Source organism: Trichosurus vulpecula, chromosome 4 (assembly GCF_011100635.1).
Source record: "Trichosurus vulpecula isolate mTriVul1 chromosome 4, mTriVul1.pri, whole genome shotgun sequence".
NCBI lineage: Eukaryota > Metazoa > Chordata > Mammalia > Diprotodontia > Phalangeridae > Trichosurus > Trichosurus vulpecula.
This window is the reverse complement of record NC_050576.1, coordinates 310461114-310484408: the sequence shown is the minus strand read 5'-3', so window position 1 is coordinate 310484408 and position 23295 is coordinate 310461114. Positions and strand designations below refer to the sequence as shown.

Sequence of the window (23295 nt, the reverse complement as noted above, 5' to 3'; positions counted from 1 at the left end):
CTTACAGGTCCCTAGAAGTATCTCTGAAAACAGCTGCACAAAACCTCTGAAACTGGGTAGTGTGCCCTCCACCCTGGAAGCAGAGCCCTACTTTAACAAAGAATTAAGTCAAAAAAATATGCTGGGAAAACAAATAAACAATAGAAAAAAATTCTGACCATAGGGAGTTACTATGGTGACATCTCCTGAAAAAGATGCCAAAATGAATACTCCTAGGAATATGATAGCCAGATTCCATAGTTCCCAAGTAAGGAGAAAACATTACAAGCCACCAGAAAGAAACAACTCAAGTACCATGGAAGCACAGTCTAGATAACACAAAATTTAACAGCTTCTACATTAAAAAATCAGAAATTTTGGAATATGATATTCTGGAGGGCAAAGGATCTGGGATTACAACCAAGAATCATGTACTCAAAAAAACTGAGTGTAATTCTTCAGCAGAAAAAGAAAAATAGACATTCATTTTTTTTCTCCAATTTATTAAGGAAGAAACCAAGACCATTGTGGTGTCAAGAAGAGTAGTAGTTACACAGCAAGGAAGGCTGATACTTAATCACTAGGAAGCTGAAGAAGAGAAGGAAGGAGGAGGGCAGCAGTGATGCCAGCCGGAACCAGGGAGGGCAGTCATCCCACAAAGGGGCAACTGCAGAGAGGGGCCGGCAGGCTGATCCCGGATGCTCTTTATCCCACTGACTGCCAGGAACCAGGGGAGACAGCAGCAGCCAGCTCTGGCAGGATCTGCAAAGTGTAGGTCCCAGGTTCTAGCTGCAGCTTTGGAGGGAGAATGAGGAAAAAGTTCCTGGGCCAAGGGGCCAACGAAAGAATGGGAAGGGACTGAGCTGGAGGAGGCTGTTTGGGGTACTGCTGCTGGGGGGGGAGGGATGCTGTTTAAGGGAGTTCTGTGTGGGGGATGGCTGTCTGGGAGAAAATGGAGAATGGCCCCACCGGACCCAGCAGCCACAAACGGAGCAGCCCAGTGGAGAGAGATCTGAGAGATGGAACAGGATGGCAGAACAGCTCTGGTCTCCCTGGGGGGAGCCTCGACAAGCCCCTCCAAGGTGGGCAGGCCGTTCCCTGGTCCAGGCCCAATGGGATGGTTCCCTTGCCATGACCTCTTCACAACAGTGCCGGCTCACAGCTGCCTGGTAGCCCATCCAGGCCCACAGCTGGTCCCTCCGACGAAGGAAGCTGGGCATGAGTTTCCACCAGCCCCTGCCTAGGGCCCAGGGCAAAATCTCATACTTGGGGTCCTCTCTGTCTTCCTCCATGTCATTAGCTAGATACAAGGCTACAAAGAGGTTGCTGTGGGTATATTCGCTGAGCTCCAGGCCAGCTCTTTGGAAATAAATCAGGGCCACAGCCAAGAGATACTTATCAGAGATTTGAAAGCATAGATCGGTGGCAAAGAATTGCTGCAGGTAGCTATCCTCTAGAAGGTTAAGGAAGATGTGCACCTCTTGGTGCTGGTGGACTTTCAAGCATTCTTGATGAAAAGACCAGAGCTGGAAAGAAAATTTGACTTCCAAATACAATACCCAAGAGAAGCATAAAAAGGTAAACCGAAAAGAGAAATCATATAGGACTTAATAAGGTTAAATTGTTTGCATTCCTGTGTGGGGCAATGATATTTGTAACGCATAAGACCCTTCCCACTATTAGGGTAGTTAGAAGAAGTATATATAGACAAAGGCACAGGTATGAGTTGAAAATGTAGGGATGATATTTAAAAAATAAAATTAATGCATGAGAGAGTAATTATTTGGGAAAAGAGTAAGGGAGAGGGGGAATGGGGTAAATTACCTCATATAAAAGAGGTAAGAAAAAGCTTTTATAGTGGAAGGGAAGAGTGGGGAGATAATGGGTAGTGAGTGAACCTTACTGTCATCAGAATTAGCTCAAAATGTGAATAACATACACATTCAGCTGGGTATAGAAATCTATCTTACTCTACAGGAAAGTAGGAAGGGAAGAGGACAGGAGAAGAGAGAGTGTGATAAAAGGGATGGCTGATTGGGGGAGGGGGTAGTCAGAAACAAAACACTTTTGAGGAGTGACAGGGTGAAAGGAGAGAGAAAATAGATAAATGGGGGGATGAGATAGAGGAAAATACAGTTAGCAATAGTAACTGAGAAAAAAAATTGAAACAAGCTTCTCTGATGAAGTCCTCATTTTTTTCAAACATATAGAGAACTGAGTCAAATTTATAAAAATAAAAACCATTCCCCATTTGATAAATGATCAAAAGATATAAGTTTTCAAATGAAGTAATCAAAGCTATCTAGAGTCATATGAAAAAATAATCTAACTCACTATTGATTGGAGAAATGAAAATTAAAACAATTCTGAGATACTACCTTATACCTATTCAATTGGCTAATAGGACAGAAAAGTAAAATGACAAATGTTGAATGGGATGTGTGAAAAATGAGACATTAATCCACTGTTGGTTTTATTGTGAACTGATTCAACCACTCTGTAGAGAAATTCAGAGCTATGCCCAAAGAGCTATAAAACCATGCATATTTTTTGATCTACCAGGTCTGTATCCCAAAACAATTAAAAAAAAAAGAACAAGGACTTATATGTACAAAAATATTTATAATAGTTCTTTTCTGGAAGCAAATAATTAGAAAGTGAGGGGAGGCTCATCAGTTGTGGAATGGCTGAACAAGTGTGTGAACAAGTATGTGATTATGATGGAATATTATTGTACTATAAGAAATGATGAGCAGGATGCTCTCAAAAAAACCTGGAAAGCCTTGCAAGGGCTGATGCAAAATGAACTGTACTCTGTACAAAGTAACAGCAAAATTGTAAGAAGATCAGCTGTGAATGACTTAGCTATTCTCAGCAATATAACTATCCAAGACAACTCTGAAGGATTTAGGATGAAAAAGAAAGAACTGACAGTGTCTGAACACACATTGAAGCATAATTCTAAAATTTTTTTCTTTATTTTCCTTGAGATTATTTTTGTCTATGTTTTTTTTTTTCACAACATGACTATTATGGATATATTTTGCATGACTACACAAGTATAATCAATATGGAATTGCTTGACTTCTCCATGAGGGGGGGGTGGAGAGGGAGGAAGGGAAAGAATTTGAAAACTCAGTTTTAAAAACATGTTAAAATTGCTTTTACATGTAACTGGGGAAGACTAAAATATTAAATAGAGAAAAGTCAAATTTTCTATTCACCTCTCTGGTCTTTTCACCAAAAAGCTTGAAGATCCTCTATTTCATTAAATATCCATGTTTTCCCCTGAATGATTATGTTCAATTTTACTGGGTAGGTGATTATTATGTGTAATCCTACCTTTTTTGTCCTCTGGAATATTATATTCTAAGCTCTCTGCTCCTTGAATGAAGAGACCGCTAAATATTGTGCTATCCTGTCTGTGACTCCACAGTATTTTAATTGCTTCTTTATGGCTTCTTGCAATATTTTCTCCTTGAGAGGATGTTCCACAATTTGGATCTATCATTCTTGAGAGTTTTCATTTTGAGATCAGATATGATTGGTGGATTCCTTCTGTTTTTTATTTTACCTTCTGGTTCTATTATATCAAGGCAGTTTTCTTTGATAATTTCTTGAAACAAGATATCAAGGTAGTTTTTTTTTTTTTTATCATGGCTTTTAGGTAATCCAATAATGCTTAAATGCTCTCTCCATTATTTTACAGCTGAGTTATTTTTTTTGATGACCTATTTTATATTTTCTTTTATTTTCTATTCCTTTGATTTGGTTTTATTGCATCTTGATGTTCCATGGAGTCATTAGCTTACACTTGTTCAATTCTAAGTTTGAGGCATTATTTTCTTTAGTGAACTTTTTACCTCTTCTCTCCCTTCAGCCAGTTCTGCTTTTTAAGAAATTCTCTTTAGTGTATTTTTGTACTTCTTTTACCATTAGCCCTATTCTATTAATCTAACGTGTTATTTTTTTTAGAATTTTTTTTCTGTGCCTCCTTTCCAACCTGTCAACATTTTCCCCATCATTTTCTTGCATCACTCTGATTTGTTTTCACAATGTTTCCTCTATATTTCTTTTTTTTTTAGTTAATTTTAAATTTTTTTTATTTTTAGTTTGCAGCACTCAGTTCTACATAATTTTGAGTTCTCCTCTACATTTCTTAATCGAATTTTAAAATCCTTTTTGAGTTCTTCTAGGAATTCTTTTTTAATAGGGCCTAATTCACCTATTTCTTTGAGGCTTTGTATGTGACTATTTTGACTCTGTTGTCTTCTTCTGAGTTTGTGTTTTGATCTTCCCTCTCACCATCATAACTGTCTACAGTCAGGTGTTTGTTTTTTAATTGTTTGCTCGTCTCTCTAGCTTATTTCTTGGCATTCAACATTGTATTAAAGTTGGGCTCTGCTCACGGGATAGAGGGGGCACTGTCACAAGCTTCAGGTTTTCCTGATGCTTTTTTTTTTTTTCAAAGCTAGCTCTGTGGCTCTGTAAATTTTCAGTTCTTCCAAGGTGGTATGATCTAAGGAGAGGTGTGTCCTCTCCTGGTTTTGTTCTGGTCTGTGAGTGATGACAAACACTCTTTTCTACCCTGGAACTGTGACTAGGATTCCCACTCCCCTGGGGCTATACACTCTAATGTGCTAGTGCTGCTCTTCTCCCTGAGACTGTGACATGGAACTGGCAATTCAACAGAGTCCTGCACCCAGAGCCAGCAAAGAGTCCTCAGTAATTTCCTTGTAATCAGTTGACCACCCTACTTAGTGTTTGTAGACTGAGTGTTCTGGAAGCTGTCATTGCCAACTACGTCACTGACAAGACCTGCTGCTGGTTCAGTAGGGCTCAGCCTTGACTGTACTGCTTTCTGCTCTCACCTCAATGAGATGAACGTCTCTTCCTGACCTTTTAAGTTGTCTTGGGCTGGAAAAGCATTTCACTTCATCCTTTATTGGTTTTGCCTCTCCAGAATTCCATTTGAGGTATTATTTTAAAATTGTTTGGAGGGAATTTGAGAGCTCTCAGGTGAGTACTTAAATCTCCTAGGTCATGTTGGCTCCTGTCTAAGAATTTCATTTGCAGCAATCCTTTTCTTTGGTAGTTTTCTGGAGTTTTCTAAATACAAAATCCTGTTATCTACAAATAGTGATCCTTTTGTCTTTTCTTTGTTTCTTATACTGTTGCTATTGATAGTATTTCCAGGGCTATACCAAACAAAGATTTGTGTCATTTTAATAGGGAAAGCTTCTAGTGTTTCTCCATTGCAAAAACAAACAAACCAAAAAACCCCACTAGGTCACAATGGGCAAAGGGTAAGTGTGTTTTTGTTAGGGGAATGTAATCCAGCTGGAGGTAACTACTTTGCTCCCTGCATACAATGCTGGGCCTGGGGTCAGGAATGCCCTAGTTCAAATCTGGCCTCAGATACTTAATAGTTATGTTACCCTGGGCAAGTCACTTCAATTCTTTGCCTTAATCTACTGAAAAAGGAAATGACAAACCTCTCCAGTATCTTTTGCTAAGAAAGCCCCATGGTCAGTATGGACTGGTCCATAGGATCAGAAAGAATAGGACATGATGGAACAAAAACCCGTATGTCCTCTGGTTGGTTGATTGCAAATCGCTCTATCTCTGTGTGTGTATGTGTGCGTGTGTGTACCTGTGTATGTATATGCACATATACACACACATATATATGTGTGTGTATATATATATGTATGTGTGTATGTATATAGTTTACGTATGTATGTGTATATGTATGTGTGTGTATATATATACACACACACACACACACATATGAATTTTCAAGAATTAAATTACCTAACCTAGGTTAACACTTTTAATCTGCAGATTGTCTACTGGTCAATTTCAGACTTTTACCTGGGTGTTGTTTCTTTAGCTAAATATGTGAATATAAATAAAATAATATTCCACACAGGTGAAGGGAATGAACAAACAACTACCTCCTTGATTCTAGCTTATTCTATTTCAATTTATGTTTGACATTCTACTCCATCTCTATAACCCTTTGTATTAGAATAAGGACTATGAGCAAAAGAGAGTAACTGATTTAACAAAATGAAAGATCTGTTTCAATTCAATGTACTTTGGGTTAAAATGCACACAGAGTATAATCCAGATTTCTTATGTTGTATCAGAAGCGAGCGAGACACACCACAGAGCATAAGTTTTAAGTGGAGAACTTATTAGCTGGCGGCCATCAGGGTATGGCACCACAATTCAATGGCAAATGTGTTGGGGTGATGGCTTGGCTTATATAGGATATGGGGGTATAGAGTGGGGGAGGAAACAGGAACAAAGGTCCTGGCTGATCAAGAGATTCAGTCAGGTTATCGTACTAGTGGGATAATCTCATTTACATTCCTTGGTGGAGTCACGGAGCCCCAGGGATATCTACTAGAAAGGATCTGCCAGGTTATCCTTCAGTGGGATGGTCCTATCTACTGAGATTCCTTGGTGGAGTCATGGAGTCCCAGGGAGTTTGCTAAATGCCAAAGATATCTGAGTCCATTCTTTCTGGGGGTGCTTGTCAGTAGCTAGGAGTTTCTCAGGGGTTCCTAATTTTCCTTGTGTTACACTTAGATGATAAGGCTAGGAACTGGATCTATAATATCATTAACATAGGGAATTCTGAGTGGAGAAAACTTCCACTACAGTTGTAATTTGTCACCTTCTCCACAAATTAGTTTTAGAGAATCACTTAGAGCATGTAAAGATTAATTTACTTGTGCAAGGTTAAGTAGCCTGTATGTTGCAGAAGTGGAATTTGAAGTCAGTTCTAACTAGCTTCTGAGTCACCATGCCTTGCTGAGGCAAACAAACTGAAAGAGAGATAGGAGCTGTCCTTTATATTTTCATCATGAGTATTCTTAAGATAGTAAGATAATGACAACTGTATACACTTGATTTTCTAATTACAAGTCTGATTCCAGGAAATAATAAAGTTCAAAAATGACAAAAGCAACCTAAAGTTCCACTCTACTAATTTCATTGGATTGTACAGAAAGCCAGACCATACATTAAGCTATTTCATCATCAGCTATTTGCCAATGATTAGGGCAGATGTGTGTGCATGTGTGTGTGTGTGTGTGTGTGTGTGTCTTTATCCATTTTGGCCAAATGAGGAGGTTTCCACACAATTTCTATTTCTAAGAGATCCAATTCACGGCTAATGAGTCTGTTCAAATTGTGAAAAAGAAAGCTGGGCAAGCTGTTGTTATTTGATCACCATCTGGAACTGGCATGTAAGATGACTCTTCCATTAATGATCAGGACTTGGTGTGAGTACATGGGACAGGGACTTTCAAATTTTGGGCTGTGTGTCCAGCTAGAGCATCCAGACCCTGTTTAGTGATTGGTGAGAGCTTCAGTTGAACTAGCTTCTGGGCAGAAACACAATTGGTCCTGGTGCCTGCCTGGTAGATCCAAATGAAAATCTATTTATATGATTTTTAATTATAGTAAATTAGCCACACCAATTATCACAAGTCCCTGGACTCAGGGCCTAAAGGAAAGAAAGCTAGATCTAAATACTATAAAGCAGTGGGTGGAAAAAAGATAAGTCAATAGAAATGAAAAATTATGGCCCAGAGCATCAACACTATATTTATCTAGACCTCTGTAATTTCTATGAGATGACACTGTTGTTGCTAAAAAAAGGAAGAAATAAATTTTAGTCACAAAAGTAGGATTGTTTTATAAATAAGGATCATCTTTTTTTTCCTTTCCTTTTCTTCCTTCCTTCCTTCCTTCCTTCCTTCCTTCCTTCCTTCCTTCCTTCCTTCCTTCCTCCTTCCTTCCTTCCTTTCTCTTTAAGAGAATAACTTGAGCCATTTCATCAGCTGGTATATTTACATTCTCTGGAGGTTTTAAAAATAGATGTGATATCTTTCGTCTGTGATAGCTTCAGTCTGTGTCTACACAATGCCAAAAGAATCAGTTGAAAAGCAACAAGTTCAATCAGAGTGGTTCATTAGTATCATGGAGCATGAGACAGTTATTTCTAATAAATTCAAGTGTCTATTTCTCAAGGTCCCTTCCTGTCAAATGATTATATTATTTAGTAAAAAGAAAATGAAAAAGACTTGCTTAAAAGTTCCAAAGATGACTGAAAGAGAGACATGTTTCTGTTCCGAATGAATTGGAAATGGGAGAGATGAATCATAGGATGATAGTTTTAGATCCAAAAGGAACTTTAATGGTCCTTTGTGGTTAGTGTAGCCCAGTATTTGGCACATAGAAAATCACTTAATCAGTGCCTGTTTCCTTCCTGTCTTTTTCTTGTCCAAATCCCTTATTTTTCAGACAAGAATGATAAATCCAGTTTGGTAAGTGACTTGCCTGTGGTGACACAGATATTAAGAAGCAAAACCAGTATTTGAACCTGTGTCTCCTGACACAAAATCGAGTACTCTATCTATTCCTCTACTGTGGCTAATAATCAGCATGATTATTTAAATGGTGCATTAATGTTTGCAATTCCCCTTACATTCCTTGTCTCATGTGAGCCTCACAATAACCAAGTGGTTCAGGAAGAGTTATTTTACTCATTTCATAAAAGAATAAAACGGCCTTAGAGTGGTCAGGTGGCTTGCCAAGGGTCATTCAGCTAGAAAATGTCTGAGGTCTTAGTGAAAGTTTATTCCTTCTATTTAAAATGCTTCATGGCTTAGATTATATCCTATGGTGATGCTAAAGAGGCCATTGTGTGACCTGCTGCTAATTTAGAAGTTTCATTACACTAAAATTAGCCATTGACCCACCATTGCCAACTCAATAGAATCCATGTGATCTAGTACTTTACCAACTTGAAAACCTTAGATATTGACATCTCAGATATCTTATAACTAAGATGGATCCCCATGTTAATTAAGATCAATTAGAAACTTTGTTCCTCAAAACAGTCTGACTAGTTTTGAGAAACAGAGAGATCTGTCCCTGTGGGGAAAAACTGAATTACACCAACCAGTACAGTTGTATAGAAATGAGGTTGCTCTAAGCTTCTCTTACTAGACAAGTGAAATTAAATAATCTGAAAATTGGGAGGAAACTCAGAAGGCATCTCATCTACCACCTTAGGTGAATAAAATTGCCCTCTTCATCAGAATATTAATAGCTAGCTTTCACATAGGGCTTTGAGATTACAAAGCTCTTTACAAATATTGTTTTATTTGATCCTCACAACAATCCTGGAAGACAGGTGCTATTATTACCCTCATGTTACAGATGAGTAAACTGAGGCAGGAAAAGGGTAATAATAATAATAATAATAATGATAGCTAACATTTATATAAAGCTTACTATGTGCCAGGCTCTATGTTAAGTGCTTTATAAGTATTAGCTTATTCGATCCTCACAGCTCTGGGAGAAATTGTGGTTACTGATGCTATTATCATCCCCATTTTACACACGAGAAAACCAAGGTGGGTAGAAATCAGTAATAATAACTAACATATGTACTGTACCTAGTATTTCAGACTGTGTACTAAGCACTAAACTCATTTCATTCTCATAGCAACCGTGAAAGGTAGTTGCTATTATGATCCCCATTTTATAGATGAGGAAACTAAGGCAAATAGAGGTTAAATGGCATGATAAGTGTCTGAGGCCAGAGTTGAACACAAGTCTTCTGGACTCTAGATGCAATTCTCTGTCCACTGTGCCACTTAAATGGTTACCAGCATTTGCCCGAAGACAGTCAGATAAGGGAAGGCACTACTTACTGAAACTTACTTATAATTAGCATGATTATCTTTTATCTGGTTAGCCCTTGTTGGCTGAAGAGCAAAATATAATCTCCTCTGTTTGATATCTAAGGTACTTTATAACGTGGCCCCAGCCTACCTTTGCAACCCACATTGCATCCTTTTCTTTACAGTCAATCCAAACTGACCTTTTTTGTTCTGCACACACTATATTTCCCTGTATTTCCTAACTTCATGCCTTTGTATTGTTCACCTCCCAGGACTGGAGTGCTCTCTTTTACACTTTTTTTTCTCTTGAAATCCCTTGTTTCTTTCCAGAAGTTTTTACTTGAAGTCTTTTCTGATCCCTACCAATTCCTATTGTCCTCCTTCCAAAACTATTTCATATTAATTTGGTATAAATTCTTCATAGACATTTATTTGGGTACATTTTTTTCTTCAATTAAAGGGGCAGATACTATTCCATTTTTGTTGCTATATTATCAAGAGGTAGAGCAGTCCATGACACTGTTAGGCACACAATTAAAAGCTTATTGATGAATTACAAAGAGAAATCCATAACTATGTCTTTACTGTCAGTGAGTTTTCTCCAATTAGTTGGCCTCTCTTTCAGTAGCTCCATTAAATACTCTTTAAAAGCCCCCCATAGCAGGAATATTATGTGACTAAAAGACCTTGGCTGACATCTTGCCATGTCATATAGGAGACTTCATGTCTTTTCTTTATATATTTTTAAATTACGTCTTCTATTTCTTAAATCACCATAAAGAGTACAAGTATCTCTCCCCTTTGGTCTCCCAGAAAGGTATTCACATAACAAATAGTATTTTTTAGAGAGAAAAAAATCAATACAACTGATCACTACATAGAAAAAACCTGAAGATGTGTGCAATACATAACATCTGTGGTCTTCATACATTGATGAAGGGATAACCTCTCATATTTCCTCATTCAGGTTCTGCCTTATTTTTATAGTTTTTTCATTTATTTTTTAAAAATTTTTAATGTGTAGTTTTTTTTAATTCACATTGTTATAATTTTCTGTATTGTTTTCTTGATTTTGATTACTTCACTCTGCATCAGTTTATATGGGTCTTTCCATGCTTTGCTGTATTTATCACACACATCATTTCTCACATCACAGTAATATTTCATTAGATCTATGTACCACAATTTGTTTAGCCATTTTCTAGTTGCTGGGCATCTATGATGTTTACAATTTTTAGCTAGTACAAAAGATGGTGCTATAAATATTTTGGAGTACATGGGGAGATCAGGGTGTTGGGTTAGATTTTCCTGAGACTCAGTGTGCGTTACCAAGTTCAGACCCACTTTCAGTAGCATAGGATAAGGAGGGTTGCTGAATGAACTCAGTGTAGAAATAAGTTCATAGGTTTGTTTCTTTTGTTTTTATTTTACCTTCTTTTGGATACTAAGTATCCTAAATCATGCTAAAAGCTAAAGTTTTGGCTTTTTTTTTTTAAAGAAAATCTTCAGTACACAGTTTTTTGAGAACTTTGGGAGGTCAAGGGGCTCAAAGAAAATGTCTGATCTTCCTTCTTGTTTTTCACATGACCCAGAAAATCTGGACCTTGCTTCTCAAAAGCTATGTAAAGATATGCAAGTTCTTAAAGGTACTTCCAAGCTGAAAAGTCTTCAAATATGAGTTCAACAATAAACTATATTTACTGTCTAGGGAAAATCCTAGCAAACTCACTTCATAAATTTGTATCATCAGATGGGTAAATATGTCCTGAGATTATATCTGTATCTATATCCATATATCTATATCTAGATATATATGTATATGTGTATATATACTTGCATATGTATATACACACATATATAATATGTAATATATCACATTATATAGATATTTTCTTTTTTAGCAACAACTCAAGCAATTGACTTCATTCACATGGTGGGGGGATGAAAGTTGGAGATAAGAACAAGACCTCAGACTAACACATCCCATCCTTTAGTAGTACATCCCAAATGTCATCTAGAGAGCTTTCTACCACATAAATGGTTTTAGGGCCGTTGATCTCAGGGATACAAAGGGCGTGGCATAAGCAGTGCTAAAGAAAAAGAATTAAAACATACAAAAACTAAAACTAACAAAAAATGTAATGGCTCCTCAAAGCATGACCAAATTTGGAAGAGAATCAACACTACAAATCCCAGGCTTTGCTTCCACCACTTTGAGCACAATGATCATTCAATTAGTATTTTAAGTTAAATTCATTTTTATTACATTTAAAGTTCCAAACTGTCATCATCCCTTCTTACCCAGCCTGCACTAGAGAAGGCCTACATTTGACACAGATATATATGTGTGTGTGTGTGTGTGTGTGTGTGTGTGTGTGTGTGTGTGTGTGTAGATAGATATAGCTATAGATATATACATCACTCTCTATACAGATATACTTATAACTATGGATATATATGTATATACCCATATCTATACCTATAGATATCTCCATATCTATAGCTAGCTAGCTGTCCAAAACCACACTACGCATACTTCTATTTATCAGTCCTTTCTTTGGAGGTAGCTGGCATCTTCCTTCATGGGTCCTTTGTAGTTGATTTGAATGTTTATAGTACTCAGATTAGCTTAGTTATTCACAGTTATTCTTTAAGCAATATTGCTGTTACTATATACAATGCTCTCTTGGTTCTGCTCATTTCACTCTTCATTAGTTCAGGCAAGTCTTTGTATGTTTTTTTTTTCCTAAAATCAACCTACTCATCGTTTCTTATGTAATAGTATTCCATCAAAATCATATACCACAACTTGTTTAGGTATTCCCTAATTGAAGGGCTTCCTTAATCAATCAACTGATAAATATTTATTAAGCCTCTGCACAATGCCAGGCATTTTGCTAATGCTGGGGACAGAAAGAGACAAAACATAGTCCCTGACTTCAAAGAGCTTATAGTTCAATGAAGGAGAGAACATGCACATATATGCAAAATAAGCTATACAGAGGAAAAATAGGAAATAACTATCAGAGAGAAGGCACTAGAATTAAGGGGGGTTAGGAAAGGCTTCCTATAAAAGATGGGGTTTTATTTGGACTCAAAGGAAGCCAGGGAAGTAAATGCACAGAGTTGGGGAGGGATAGGAGGGCAATTTCTTTGGACTGAAGAATACATAGTAGAGAGCGATGTATAAGAAGACAGGAAAGGTGGGAGAGGCTTGGTTATAAAGAGGCTGAAACATCAAATAGAGGATTTAAATTTGACTCTGGAAGCAATAGTTAGCCACCGGAGTTTATTGAGTAGAAAAGTGATATGTTAGCACTTGAATTTTAGGAAAATCACTTTGATGTCTGAATGGAAGTATTGGAATAGGGAGAAACTTGATTCAGGCTGATCCAGAACAGGCTATTTCAACAGTCCAGGCATGAGGTGATGAGGGTCTGCATTAGAGTGGTGGTGATGTCAGAGGAGAGAAGGGGGTATATTTGAAAGATATTGCAAAAGTAAAATCAATAAGCCTTGACAAGAAAATGGATATGGGGGCAGGGCACAGTGAGAGATAGTGAGGAGTCAAGAACAACTTCTAGATTGCAAACCTGGGGGACTGGGAGAATGGTATTGATATCTATAATAATAGGGAAGGTAGGAGCAGGGGAGAGTCTAGGGGTAAAGATGATGATTTCTATTTTAGACATATTTTGTTTAAGATCTCTATCAGACATTCAGTCTGAGATTTCTGAAAGGAAGTTGGAAGTATGAGATTGGAGGTAAGTAGTGAGGTTGGACTAGGGTAAGCATATTTGAGAATTATTAGCATAGAGATAATGAATGATCTAGTTCATGTTGTGATACCAAATCTTTTCAGTTCAAAGTATGTCTCTGATAAAAAGTGGTGATGATGAGCAGTAGAAGCACCAGAAACCTCAGGGCTGCAAACCAGAAGAAGACACTTCTAGTACAGTCATTCATTTTTTTTTGTCATGAATCAGAGGTTTGTTTCCCCTTATTTGAGATCATTGACCTGGGGCTGGGCAACCAATTGTTGGTTATGCTATAGTAGAAAATACTTTCCATTCTGTATGGAGCTAGATGTTTACTAAGGATATCGGTCAGCCAAAAATTCTATCATTCTGTGATCAGCAGAAGATATCAGTTTTCCCCCTAGCTACTCATTCTTTATTTGTGTCCCATTCCATTCATATATGGCAGCCATATATGATGACTAAATGTGCTTTTTACAAGGGATGCTTATGTAAGTTCACTCTTCTCAGTGATGGAGTATGGCTTTGTGAGAGCTCATACTTCAGGTTTGTGATGGAGTTTATGGAGATGTGTTTTCTTGCTAATTTTCTTATTATTCTCTTTCACAAAATGCCATTGTTTTGAACTTTTTTTTTTTTAACATAGTGGTGGTGGCTCTAGAGCAGCAGCTTTGATTAAATGTTGATTCACAGTATGCCTCCAAACTGGGACAACTATTTAAAGAGCTGACATGTGAAAGGCATACTCCAGGTGTTATATTTCTCCTTTGTTTAAAAACTACAGCAACAATGATATAAGCAAACAAAAAAATCACAAAATTAACTCTGTTCCTACTAAGCAGTAGCACTTTTGCTGGCTGTTATTTGAAGTGGACTTGGCTGGTTGAACATGTTGAATCTTCATCTATCCATTGGAAATGATTGGGAAAAGGACTGGAATTTCATACTCTATAGAAAAGGTCTAATAGGAAGCTGTAATTGAGCAACAATGTGAGAAAATACTGTTTTAGCACCTGTTTTATTGCCTACACTTGTAATTAGTGAATTTAAAGGCAGCCCTATTGGTTACACCATATGGTTTGTAATCATTAGTAAAATAATAGATGTACTGCTTAAAATGGAGCTTGACAACTGATTCCTATTGTACTACTACACTAGAGTATTAGGATGATTTCATGAATTTGACTGAATTCCCATTTTGAATCTGCAACACATTTTGGATCTCCATCTGGAGAAAGTTTAGGTAATACAGTAATAACATTTCCTATAATTTAAATGACTAAAATATTGGTAATTATTTTTGATTCCTTTTTAACAGATAATGAGAACAATTCAAAATTAACTATTATCTATGAGACAAAAATCACGGAGTAAATTACTAGATTTTGAATCAGAAGGACATGGGTTCAAATTCCACTGTGCTTATTACTCTTTTTTTAATTATAAAAAGACCTTTGTTAAAACAAAATGCCCTTATCGATGTCTTTGCAATCTCTCCCCTCCTTTAAAATTTCTTTATGATGTCTCTCACTCACAAAATCATTCAAAATTTCTAGAAATGTATAAAACGGAAATATTTATATTAAAAGAGCATAAATATCAGGCCACTATGAGGAAAAAAGTAGGAATATACATTTTCACCAAAGGTACTCACCACTCTGAAGGAAATTCAGCATATATCATGTCTACATGTAGTCAAAATGTGAGTACCCATTTTGTGGTGACATCTTCCAAATGCTCCTATATAGAGACAACATTAAATTGATTGAATCAAATCCTGGCATTTTAAAACCTCCTCCAAGAACTTGGTAGTCACTCAAAGGAGTATGGCTTGAACAATTACATGACAAAGACCAAAAAGCATACTTTTGTGCAGCTTTCAAAAAGGTATCTCCATATCTACCTAAAAGGCTTGTTCATCAGTGTCTTTTTTTCCTAGAAGAAGTGATTGTAATTGTTAATGTATTTTTGCTTAATGGGGAGATCTTTCCCATCCATTAATAGGCCCATGTGACCTGTCTGAGTCACATGAAAGTCTGAGTCACATGAGCCTGGGTCACTAGGGTTGTGATGCTCTCTGACACTGAAGAAGGGTATATATAATTTGAGGTTAGCATTTTGCTTTGGGGTTTACTGATGCAAAGAATGTTCATGTGATGCAGCCAGATGAGATTCTGGGTAGCCATTAAGGAGCCCCCTGGCTTTGAAAAACCCAGGCTTTGATGCTTCTCTCTCTGGTAACTATGGATGTATTGCTATAGTCAGACAGAAGCTCTGTCTGTTGGTCTTTATTTCTCTATTTATATAATTTCTGCTTGTAATTTCTGTTTGTATTTTCTCTGAAGTTCAGGGTTCTGATTTTTCCCCTGAACTAAGCTAATGATATATATATATATACATATACACATACATATATATATATATACACATATGTTTGTGTCTTTGATTAAAGTAAGATTCTTGGCTCTTTTAAAGTTGCTTTCCTTTAGAAAAGCAGATCAAAGAACCTATGCTAGCAGCTGTCCTTTGTGCTAGTGTTATTGGTCTTACATCCTCACAGCAGTTGGTGGTACAAATAAATAGACAACTAGTTGGACCCAGTACTGAATAAGAGAAAGGAGGAGAAGCTAGGTAACCTTCAAGAAATTAGCAACTTCCTTTAATGACTCAAACTTCCCATAAAAGCAAAGAACTTTCTTTTTAATATCAACATTCTGCCAGTGTTGCATCATGATAGTAAGGTATAGAATGCAAATACTTTCCAAAGAATTCAAAATGAATATCTCTGTGTGGGCAAAGGATACTGTATTTAAACAATCTGTAATAAATAACTGGTGAGAGATTGTGAAGAGCAGCGCTAAAAGATGTTATTAAAAAATTATATCATAGGGAGAGATGTATCCTTATCATGCGAAGAAGCTAAGGCAGGTAGCCACCCAAAACAGTATCCTTCCCTTATCAAGAGAAAATGAATAAAGCTTCTAGCATTCTGAGTGGACTGCCTGTGGTAAACATTTTGGAGACCACAGAAGAGATGTCCATGGGACATCACAAGGAATGGGCAGCCATGCATGAGTTGTGAAATACATCACTGGAGGACATCACTGAGTCAATGAAATAATGGCTATGTTTGAGAATTTAAAGGACTATCATTAAGTTACGAATTCATGGAACTTCAAACAATAATGTCAAATCATATATTCAGTTGGGTTGTTTTCTGGAGCGAGTTTGAGAAAGTCATAGATTTTTAATATGCTGATTTATTTTACATGATTAAAAAAGTTAGCAACAATGACCGAGAATATATGGTGATTTTTAGCTAACATGCATTTAATTTGGATTGCTCAATATAAAATTAGTTAGCCTATTATTCAGGTCAAATTCAACTCATGTAAGAATGAGGATATAAGAATTTTAGCAAGAATTAAGGTGTCACAATGTCTTTCAAAATTTTTATTTTTTCTAAGAAAATAACTTTTATGTTTGTATTTTTAATATGACAATACCTAGAATCTAATTTGTGATTCTACTTTTCACTTATTATAATATAGAGTTTAGAAACAAAAGAAAAATTCCCTTTAGAAGCTAAATGCCTCAGCAAAATAAGATGAGAGCGATATTTAGGTGTTTTCATACAGTCTTTCCAAAGGATTATTTTCAAATTTTAAAGTTTTTTTTTTTTCAGAAAATCAGTCATAATTTCATCTCCTTGTCTCCTGGATTGTCTTGTCTCTTTTCTAAACCACTCCAATTCTATGTCACTGTCTTTTGAGCAAACCGATACTAGTATTTTTCAGGAATCTCAAAGTCAAGGTGTCTGAAGCCTAAAGTACAGTTTATTATCTTTTGCCTCCTAACACACCACACTTCCAGATTTCCCTGTTATTGTCTAGAGTGTGTGTGTGCCACAATCCTACAAGTCTTTCTCCCTTCCTATCCAATCAAATGTCAAATCTTCCTGTTTCTATCTTAGGATCTCTCATGTCCTTTCCCTTTTCTTCACAGTTAATACTGTAGTTAGTGTCCAGTTTTCCTCTCTTACTACTTATCCCTTATGCCTCTTTTACATATGTATGTGTGTGTATGTGTGTGTGTGTGTGTGCGCGCGCGTGTGTGTATTTCTTATTTTTCTAAGTAGAGGATTCCCCCAGAACTCCATGTAATTTTTATATAATTTGAATTTGCCCCTACCCACCCACTCCATTTAGCCTATATAACAGACATAAAATACTGTGTACAAAATAATACTTTTACATGTCATAAAATAAATTAAAATGAATACAGGTTAAATATCATACTATGATAAGGGAATTATTAAATGAAAGGTAAAATCATTGATAAAGTACACATAGCACTATATATACAGTTAAGTTAACATAGGTGTATAGTATGTTGCCCCTTCTCTACCCACCACCCTAGCCTTTATCACTGGTGCAACTTTTTTTATGAAGTTATTGAGAGATGTCTGCACAGTGGCTCTCTTTTCTTCCTGGTATATTTGATGATGGCAAGCAATATTATCCTCAACTAGTCTTTGAACTTCTAAAAACTTATTCATATTTTTGGTACAAAAAAATTCCCTCAAAAGATGAAATGCTTCTGCCAAATGTTTCCTTGTGAACCTTTTTGATGTGACCTTGGGTATCAAAGTTGCCCTTTCTTAATCTGCAATCTGCAGCAAGCAGCTCAATCAGATCCTCATTCAACGTTTCTTCTTGAGACTCAATCAACTCCTCCATGTCATTCTCATCCAGTTCTAGTTCCAGTTCTTTTGCCAGTTTTATAATCTTGTTACTCATTTCTTTTAACTTTTAATCTTTGTCAAATCTATGAAATTGGGAATGAATTTGGGGCACACTTTTCCTCAAACCGTCTTCACACATGTTTCTGTCACATCTTCTCATTCCTTAGCAAGATTCTAGATTGCATGGTAAATATCACAGGACTTCCAGAAATCTCTCTATGTCAAGTCCTTATCTATATCCAAAGCTGCAATCGCCTGGACAAATGTAATGCATAAAGATTCACAAAGGAGGTGGTATTAAGGAAAACCACTTTTATATTTTCATTAAAATCTTCCAGATGGGGAGGGTGATGTGGGACATTATCCAAAGTAAGTAGAATCTTGAAAGACATGTCATCATTGCAAAACTTCTCTTAAGCAGTGCACAAACCATTCTTCAAAGAGGACAAGAGTTATCTCCTATCTTAGGGTTAGTGAAATAATGCACAAATAGTGTTGCCTAGCTGACTTCTTTCAGTGCTCTGGGGATTTTCTGAGGGGTGCACTGGAACAAGCTTTAATTTGCAAGTCCCAGATGCATTCCCTCAAAGTGCAAGAGTAACTCTTATTTTTTGAAACTTTATGCCTTAGCACAGCTTTTTTCCTCCACTGAGATGTAGTTTGCTATGGCATTCTTTGATAAAATAGGCCAGTTTTATCCATATTAAAGATTGACTCCAGCAAGTAGGGACCTTCATCTATTATTTCTTGCAGGAAGTCTGGGAACTTCTTTGCTCTTTCAATATCTGCACTAGCAGCCTCTCCTGACACTTGCACATTATGAAATCCTGCACAGTTTTTAAATCGTGCAAACCAACCCCTGCTTGCTATAAATACCTGTGTTCCTTCAGGGTACTCTGCCTTCAAATCTTCAAAGAGGCTTCGAGGCTTGACTTGAATTGTCATCAAGCTTAAAGGAATGTTCTTTTGAGTTTGGTGTTCTATCCACATAGATAGTTTCTCCATCAGCACCTTCTCTTTGTTTTGACAGAAAAGTCATCTTCATGCAGGCACTGCCTTTTGTGTGCTCCTTGATCTGGGTGGCATCCTTTACTATGGTGTTCACAATCCAAATCATGAACGTGAAGAATTATGCTCAGAATCCTCTGCAGCTAAAGTTATCTTTATGAACAGTCATTTGAAGTTTTCCTTGGCTTTCTCTTGTCACTCAGTGTGTTGTTACTGTTATTAGTTATTACTAAGTACTCCTCTTTGAGAACTAAGGACAAACCGCAATAGCGACATGGTCCATATCACGACTAAGCTCACATGCTATGGATGACAATTTTTGTCCTCCATATTTTCTAATTAGCTTTGTTAAACCTGGAAATTTGGTTGAAGGAAACAACAGAGCTAGGTGATAGAAAAATCCATGTTGTTTATTATTTTCCCTTAAAGCATAGCTAAGCTAGCTTACTTGTACGTACAAGGAGTCAGAGCATAAGCTCTGGCTGTCTGAACAAAGCCATGAGAAAACTTATACACGTTATTTTAGCAGACCTAGCAAGCCTGTATTACCTCATGTTTATGACCCCCATGTATGTTTAACCATGATACAAGAGGATTTTCCTTAATGGAATAGAGTTGTAAAGGATGTTGACAAAAGTCAGTTGAAACTACAGCCCAGCGTCTCTGTGTCTCATTACATTCCATAACATAGTATATATCTGTAGAATATTAAAGAAGGTAATCTCTCTTGGGGTTAGGGTCTCATCCTTTAATGACCATCAGGGGTAAGAATATCCTTAGGTCAGTCTAATCTGGTCTTGTTGACAGAGGTAAGGGTATTTCCTGAGCAAACTTTTAGAGAACAAAGAAGCCCACGTCCTGGATCTTCATCCAGTTACTCATTAATTCAGGCTCTGGGTCTACTTGAAATTAAAAATGATATAAAATAGTATAATATTTTCCACAGCTTCATTTTCATTTCCAAGTCTGTTGACATCCTTGCTAGATGGTTTACTTATCCCCTAGCATGTTTGCTGCCAGCCATGATGAAAATATAAGGATCACTACTGAACACAGGAATACCATCTGCAGATACTGGGGTTTAACTTAGAGATACTTTTCAGTTTCCCACCAGTCTTTAAACGTCATACAGCTTTTGCTTTGCATTAGGAATTTTGTAATTTTTTTGAATAATAATTTCTTTCAGAATTCTTTATTTAAAGTCATAAAGTCCAACTTGTACAATGCAAATTTATGTAATGTGAGAATTACTGGTACATTAAATTAATTTTTCTGTTGTGCTTCAGTGGACTTTGAAACAACCCAAGTTTGTTGTTGCTGCTGCTGCTGCTGCTATTATTTTTTGGTAATGAACCTTATGTTGTTTGTTAATCATTATTGAAAATAATAATTTTAAAGGGTTTTGTGACAAGAACTCTATCACTGGGGAAAAGTTTGAGAACAACATTAAAGTATAGGTTAGTTATTAATTCTGTCTGCTGAAAGATAATTTTATCATAACAAAAAATATTTCTCCTCAGTTTCCAAAAGAGTAGGAAATAAAAAGAATCCAAAAAAATAAGAAAGAATATTTGTTGCCCAGACTTCTTCTTTGCTTGAACTAATAAAATAGTCTTCCAATTGGCCTCCTTGACTCAAGCCTCTTCTCTTTCCTACTGCCCTCCACACATCTACCAAAATCGTATTTCCTACAGCTCAGATCTGAAAACTTTGTTCTATTCAATGTATTCCAAAAGCTCCCAATCATCTCTAGGGAATAAATGTAAATGCCTTTGTTTATCATTCAAAATTCTTCATGAGTTGGCACTAACCTACCTTTCCAGACCTATTATCCATTTCTATAGCAGTAGTAATCATGCTAATAGTTCCTATGCCTCTGCTTTCTTTGTTCTTTTTCTCTCTATTTAGGTCTTCCAGTGTTTTGTGTAATTCTTCATATTTATCATTCCATTTAGTAAGGTAACTTTCCAATCCATTTATATGCCATAGTTTGTTCAGGTACTTCCTAATTGTTGAATGCATAGTTTGAGTACAATTTTTTGATGCAAAAAATAGTGTTACTTTCAATATTTGTGTATAGATGAGTCTTTTTTTAAACTGTTGATAACCTGTTGGGAATGTATGCCTAGTAGTGGGCTCTGAGTCAAAATATATTTTAAAAAAAGGTTTCTAAATTTCTAATAATAATTCTAAATTGCTTTCCAAAATTATCAAGCCATTTCACGGTGCCACCAGCAATTAATTATTATGTCTGTTTTCCCATAGTTCTACCACATTGAATTTCACTATATTATATTAACTTAAACTTGAAATCACAATTATATGGAACAAAGCTCAACAGACTTCTCTATGAGCCAAATGGGAGTTAATATAAGAGAAAAAATGAACTTCGATAATGAAGTGAATTTCAGTTCAATTTATTTTCATTTCAATTTACAATTCAATGTCCTTTTACTTGATTAATGCTTCAATAAGCATTTATGAAGTATCAGCTATAAGACAGGTATTGTTCCAGACACTGAGGGTAAGGAGAAAAAAAAAATGAATAGCTCATGTTCTTGGAGAGGTTACTATCTTTTTTGAGGAAAACAGCATGCGCACACATAAGTACATACACAATATATAAAATAGAAATACATGTATTCTGTAGAGGGGAACTGGCAATTGAGAAACATCTTGAAGGATTTTCTCATATGTGGTTTAACTTTGTGACATTACCTGCATCATGCAAATTATGATCCAATGAAGGACACTGAAAAGGATATATAGAAAGGCACTAGAAGACCCTGCCCCTGAGAAGGCAGGATCACAAAATTCAATGATTGGAGAGTATAAAAGAAGAGGTAATCAAAAGTACCAAATGCTGCAGAATTTCTCTCTGTCTCTGATCTCTCTCTCTCTCTCTCTCTCTCTCTCTCTCTCTCTCTCTCTCTCTCTCTCTCTCCCTCCCCCCCCCCCTCAATAAACTCCAAGGACTCCTTATTACCTCTTAGATCAAATGTTTCACATTCAAAACTTTTTATTCCCTGGTCCTGTCCTCTTTCTCCATTCTCCTTCAATAAGTCCCCACCATGAATTTTACATTCCAGCCACGCTGGTTTACTTGATGTTCTGTAAACATTATACTTCATCTCCTGTCTCAGTTCCTTTGCCCTTGCTCCCTCGAATCCAGTCCTTCATTTTTCTTTCTTGGTGGTTTCCTTCAACATTTAATTCAAGTGCCATTTTCTTCTAGAATGTCTTTCCAAATGATAAATGCTGGAGAAGATGTGGGAAAATTGGAATATTATTGCATTGTTGGTGGAGTTATGAACTTATCCAACCATTCTGGAGAGCCATTTTGAACTATGCTCAAAGGGATATAAAAATGTGCATACCCTTTGACTCAGCAATACCATTTCTAGGGCTGTAACCCAAAGAGATCATAAAAGGGGGGAAATAACCCATATGTGCAAAAATATTTGTAGCAGTCCTTTTTGTGGTGGCAAAGAACTAGAAATCAAGGGGATGCCCATCAATTGGGGAATGGCTGAACAAATTGTGGTATATGAATACAATGGAATACTGTTGTGCTATAAGAAATGAGGAGCAGATGGACTTCATAAGAACCTAGAGAGTATTATATGATCTGATGATGAGTGAGGGGAGCAGAACCAAGACAACATTGTATACAACCACAGACACATTGCTTCTGTGATGACTAATTTTGATAGACTTGACTCTTCTCAACAATGCAAGGTTCTAAGACAGCTCCCAAAGACTCAAGATGGAAAAGGCTATCCATATCCAGAGAAAGAATTATGGAATCTGAATGCAGATTGAAGCAAACTATTTGCTCTCTCAATCTCTCTCTCTCTCTCTCTCTCTCTCTCTCTTTGTTTTGTTACTGCTTTTTCATGGTTCATTTCACTGGTTATAATTTTTCTTTACAATTTGATTATTGGAAAAGAAGTTTAATGTTAAGGTATATGTAGAACCTATATCAGATTACATGCTGTCTTGGGGGAGGAGGGAGGTGGAGAGGAAGGGGGAGAAAATCTGGAACTCAAAACTTGTGGAACCAAGTGTTGTTAACTAAAAAAAAAAATTAATTAATAAA

At 36.6% G+C, this 23295-nt stretch overlaps 1 protein-coding gene across 1 annotated transcript; it reads right to left on the bottom strand.

Annotated features, from left to right (window-relative positions):
* Positions 1-684: 684 nt before the first annotated feature.
* On the bottom strand, positions 685-18243 carry LOC118847163 (speedy protein C-like). Its single transcript, XM_036755745.1, is given in 3 exon segments — positions 685-882; positions 885-1486; positions 18081-18243. Coding segments are annotated over 3 exon segments (963 nt in total).
* Positions 18244-23295: the final 5052 nt, after the last annotated feature.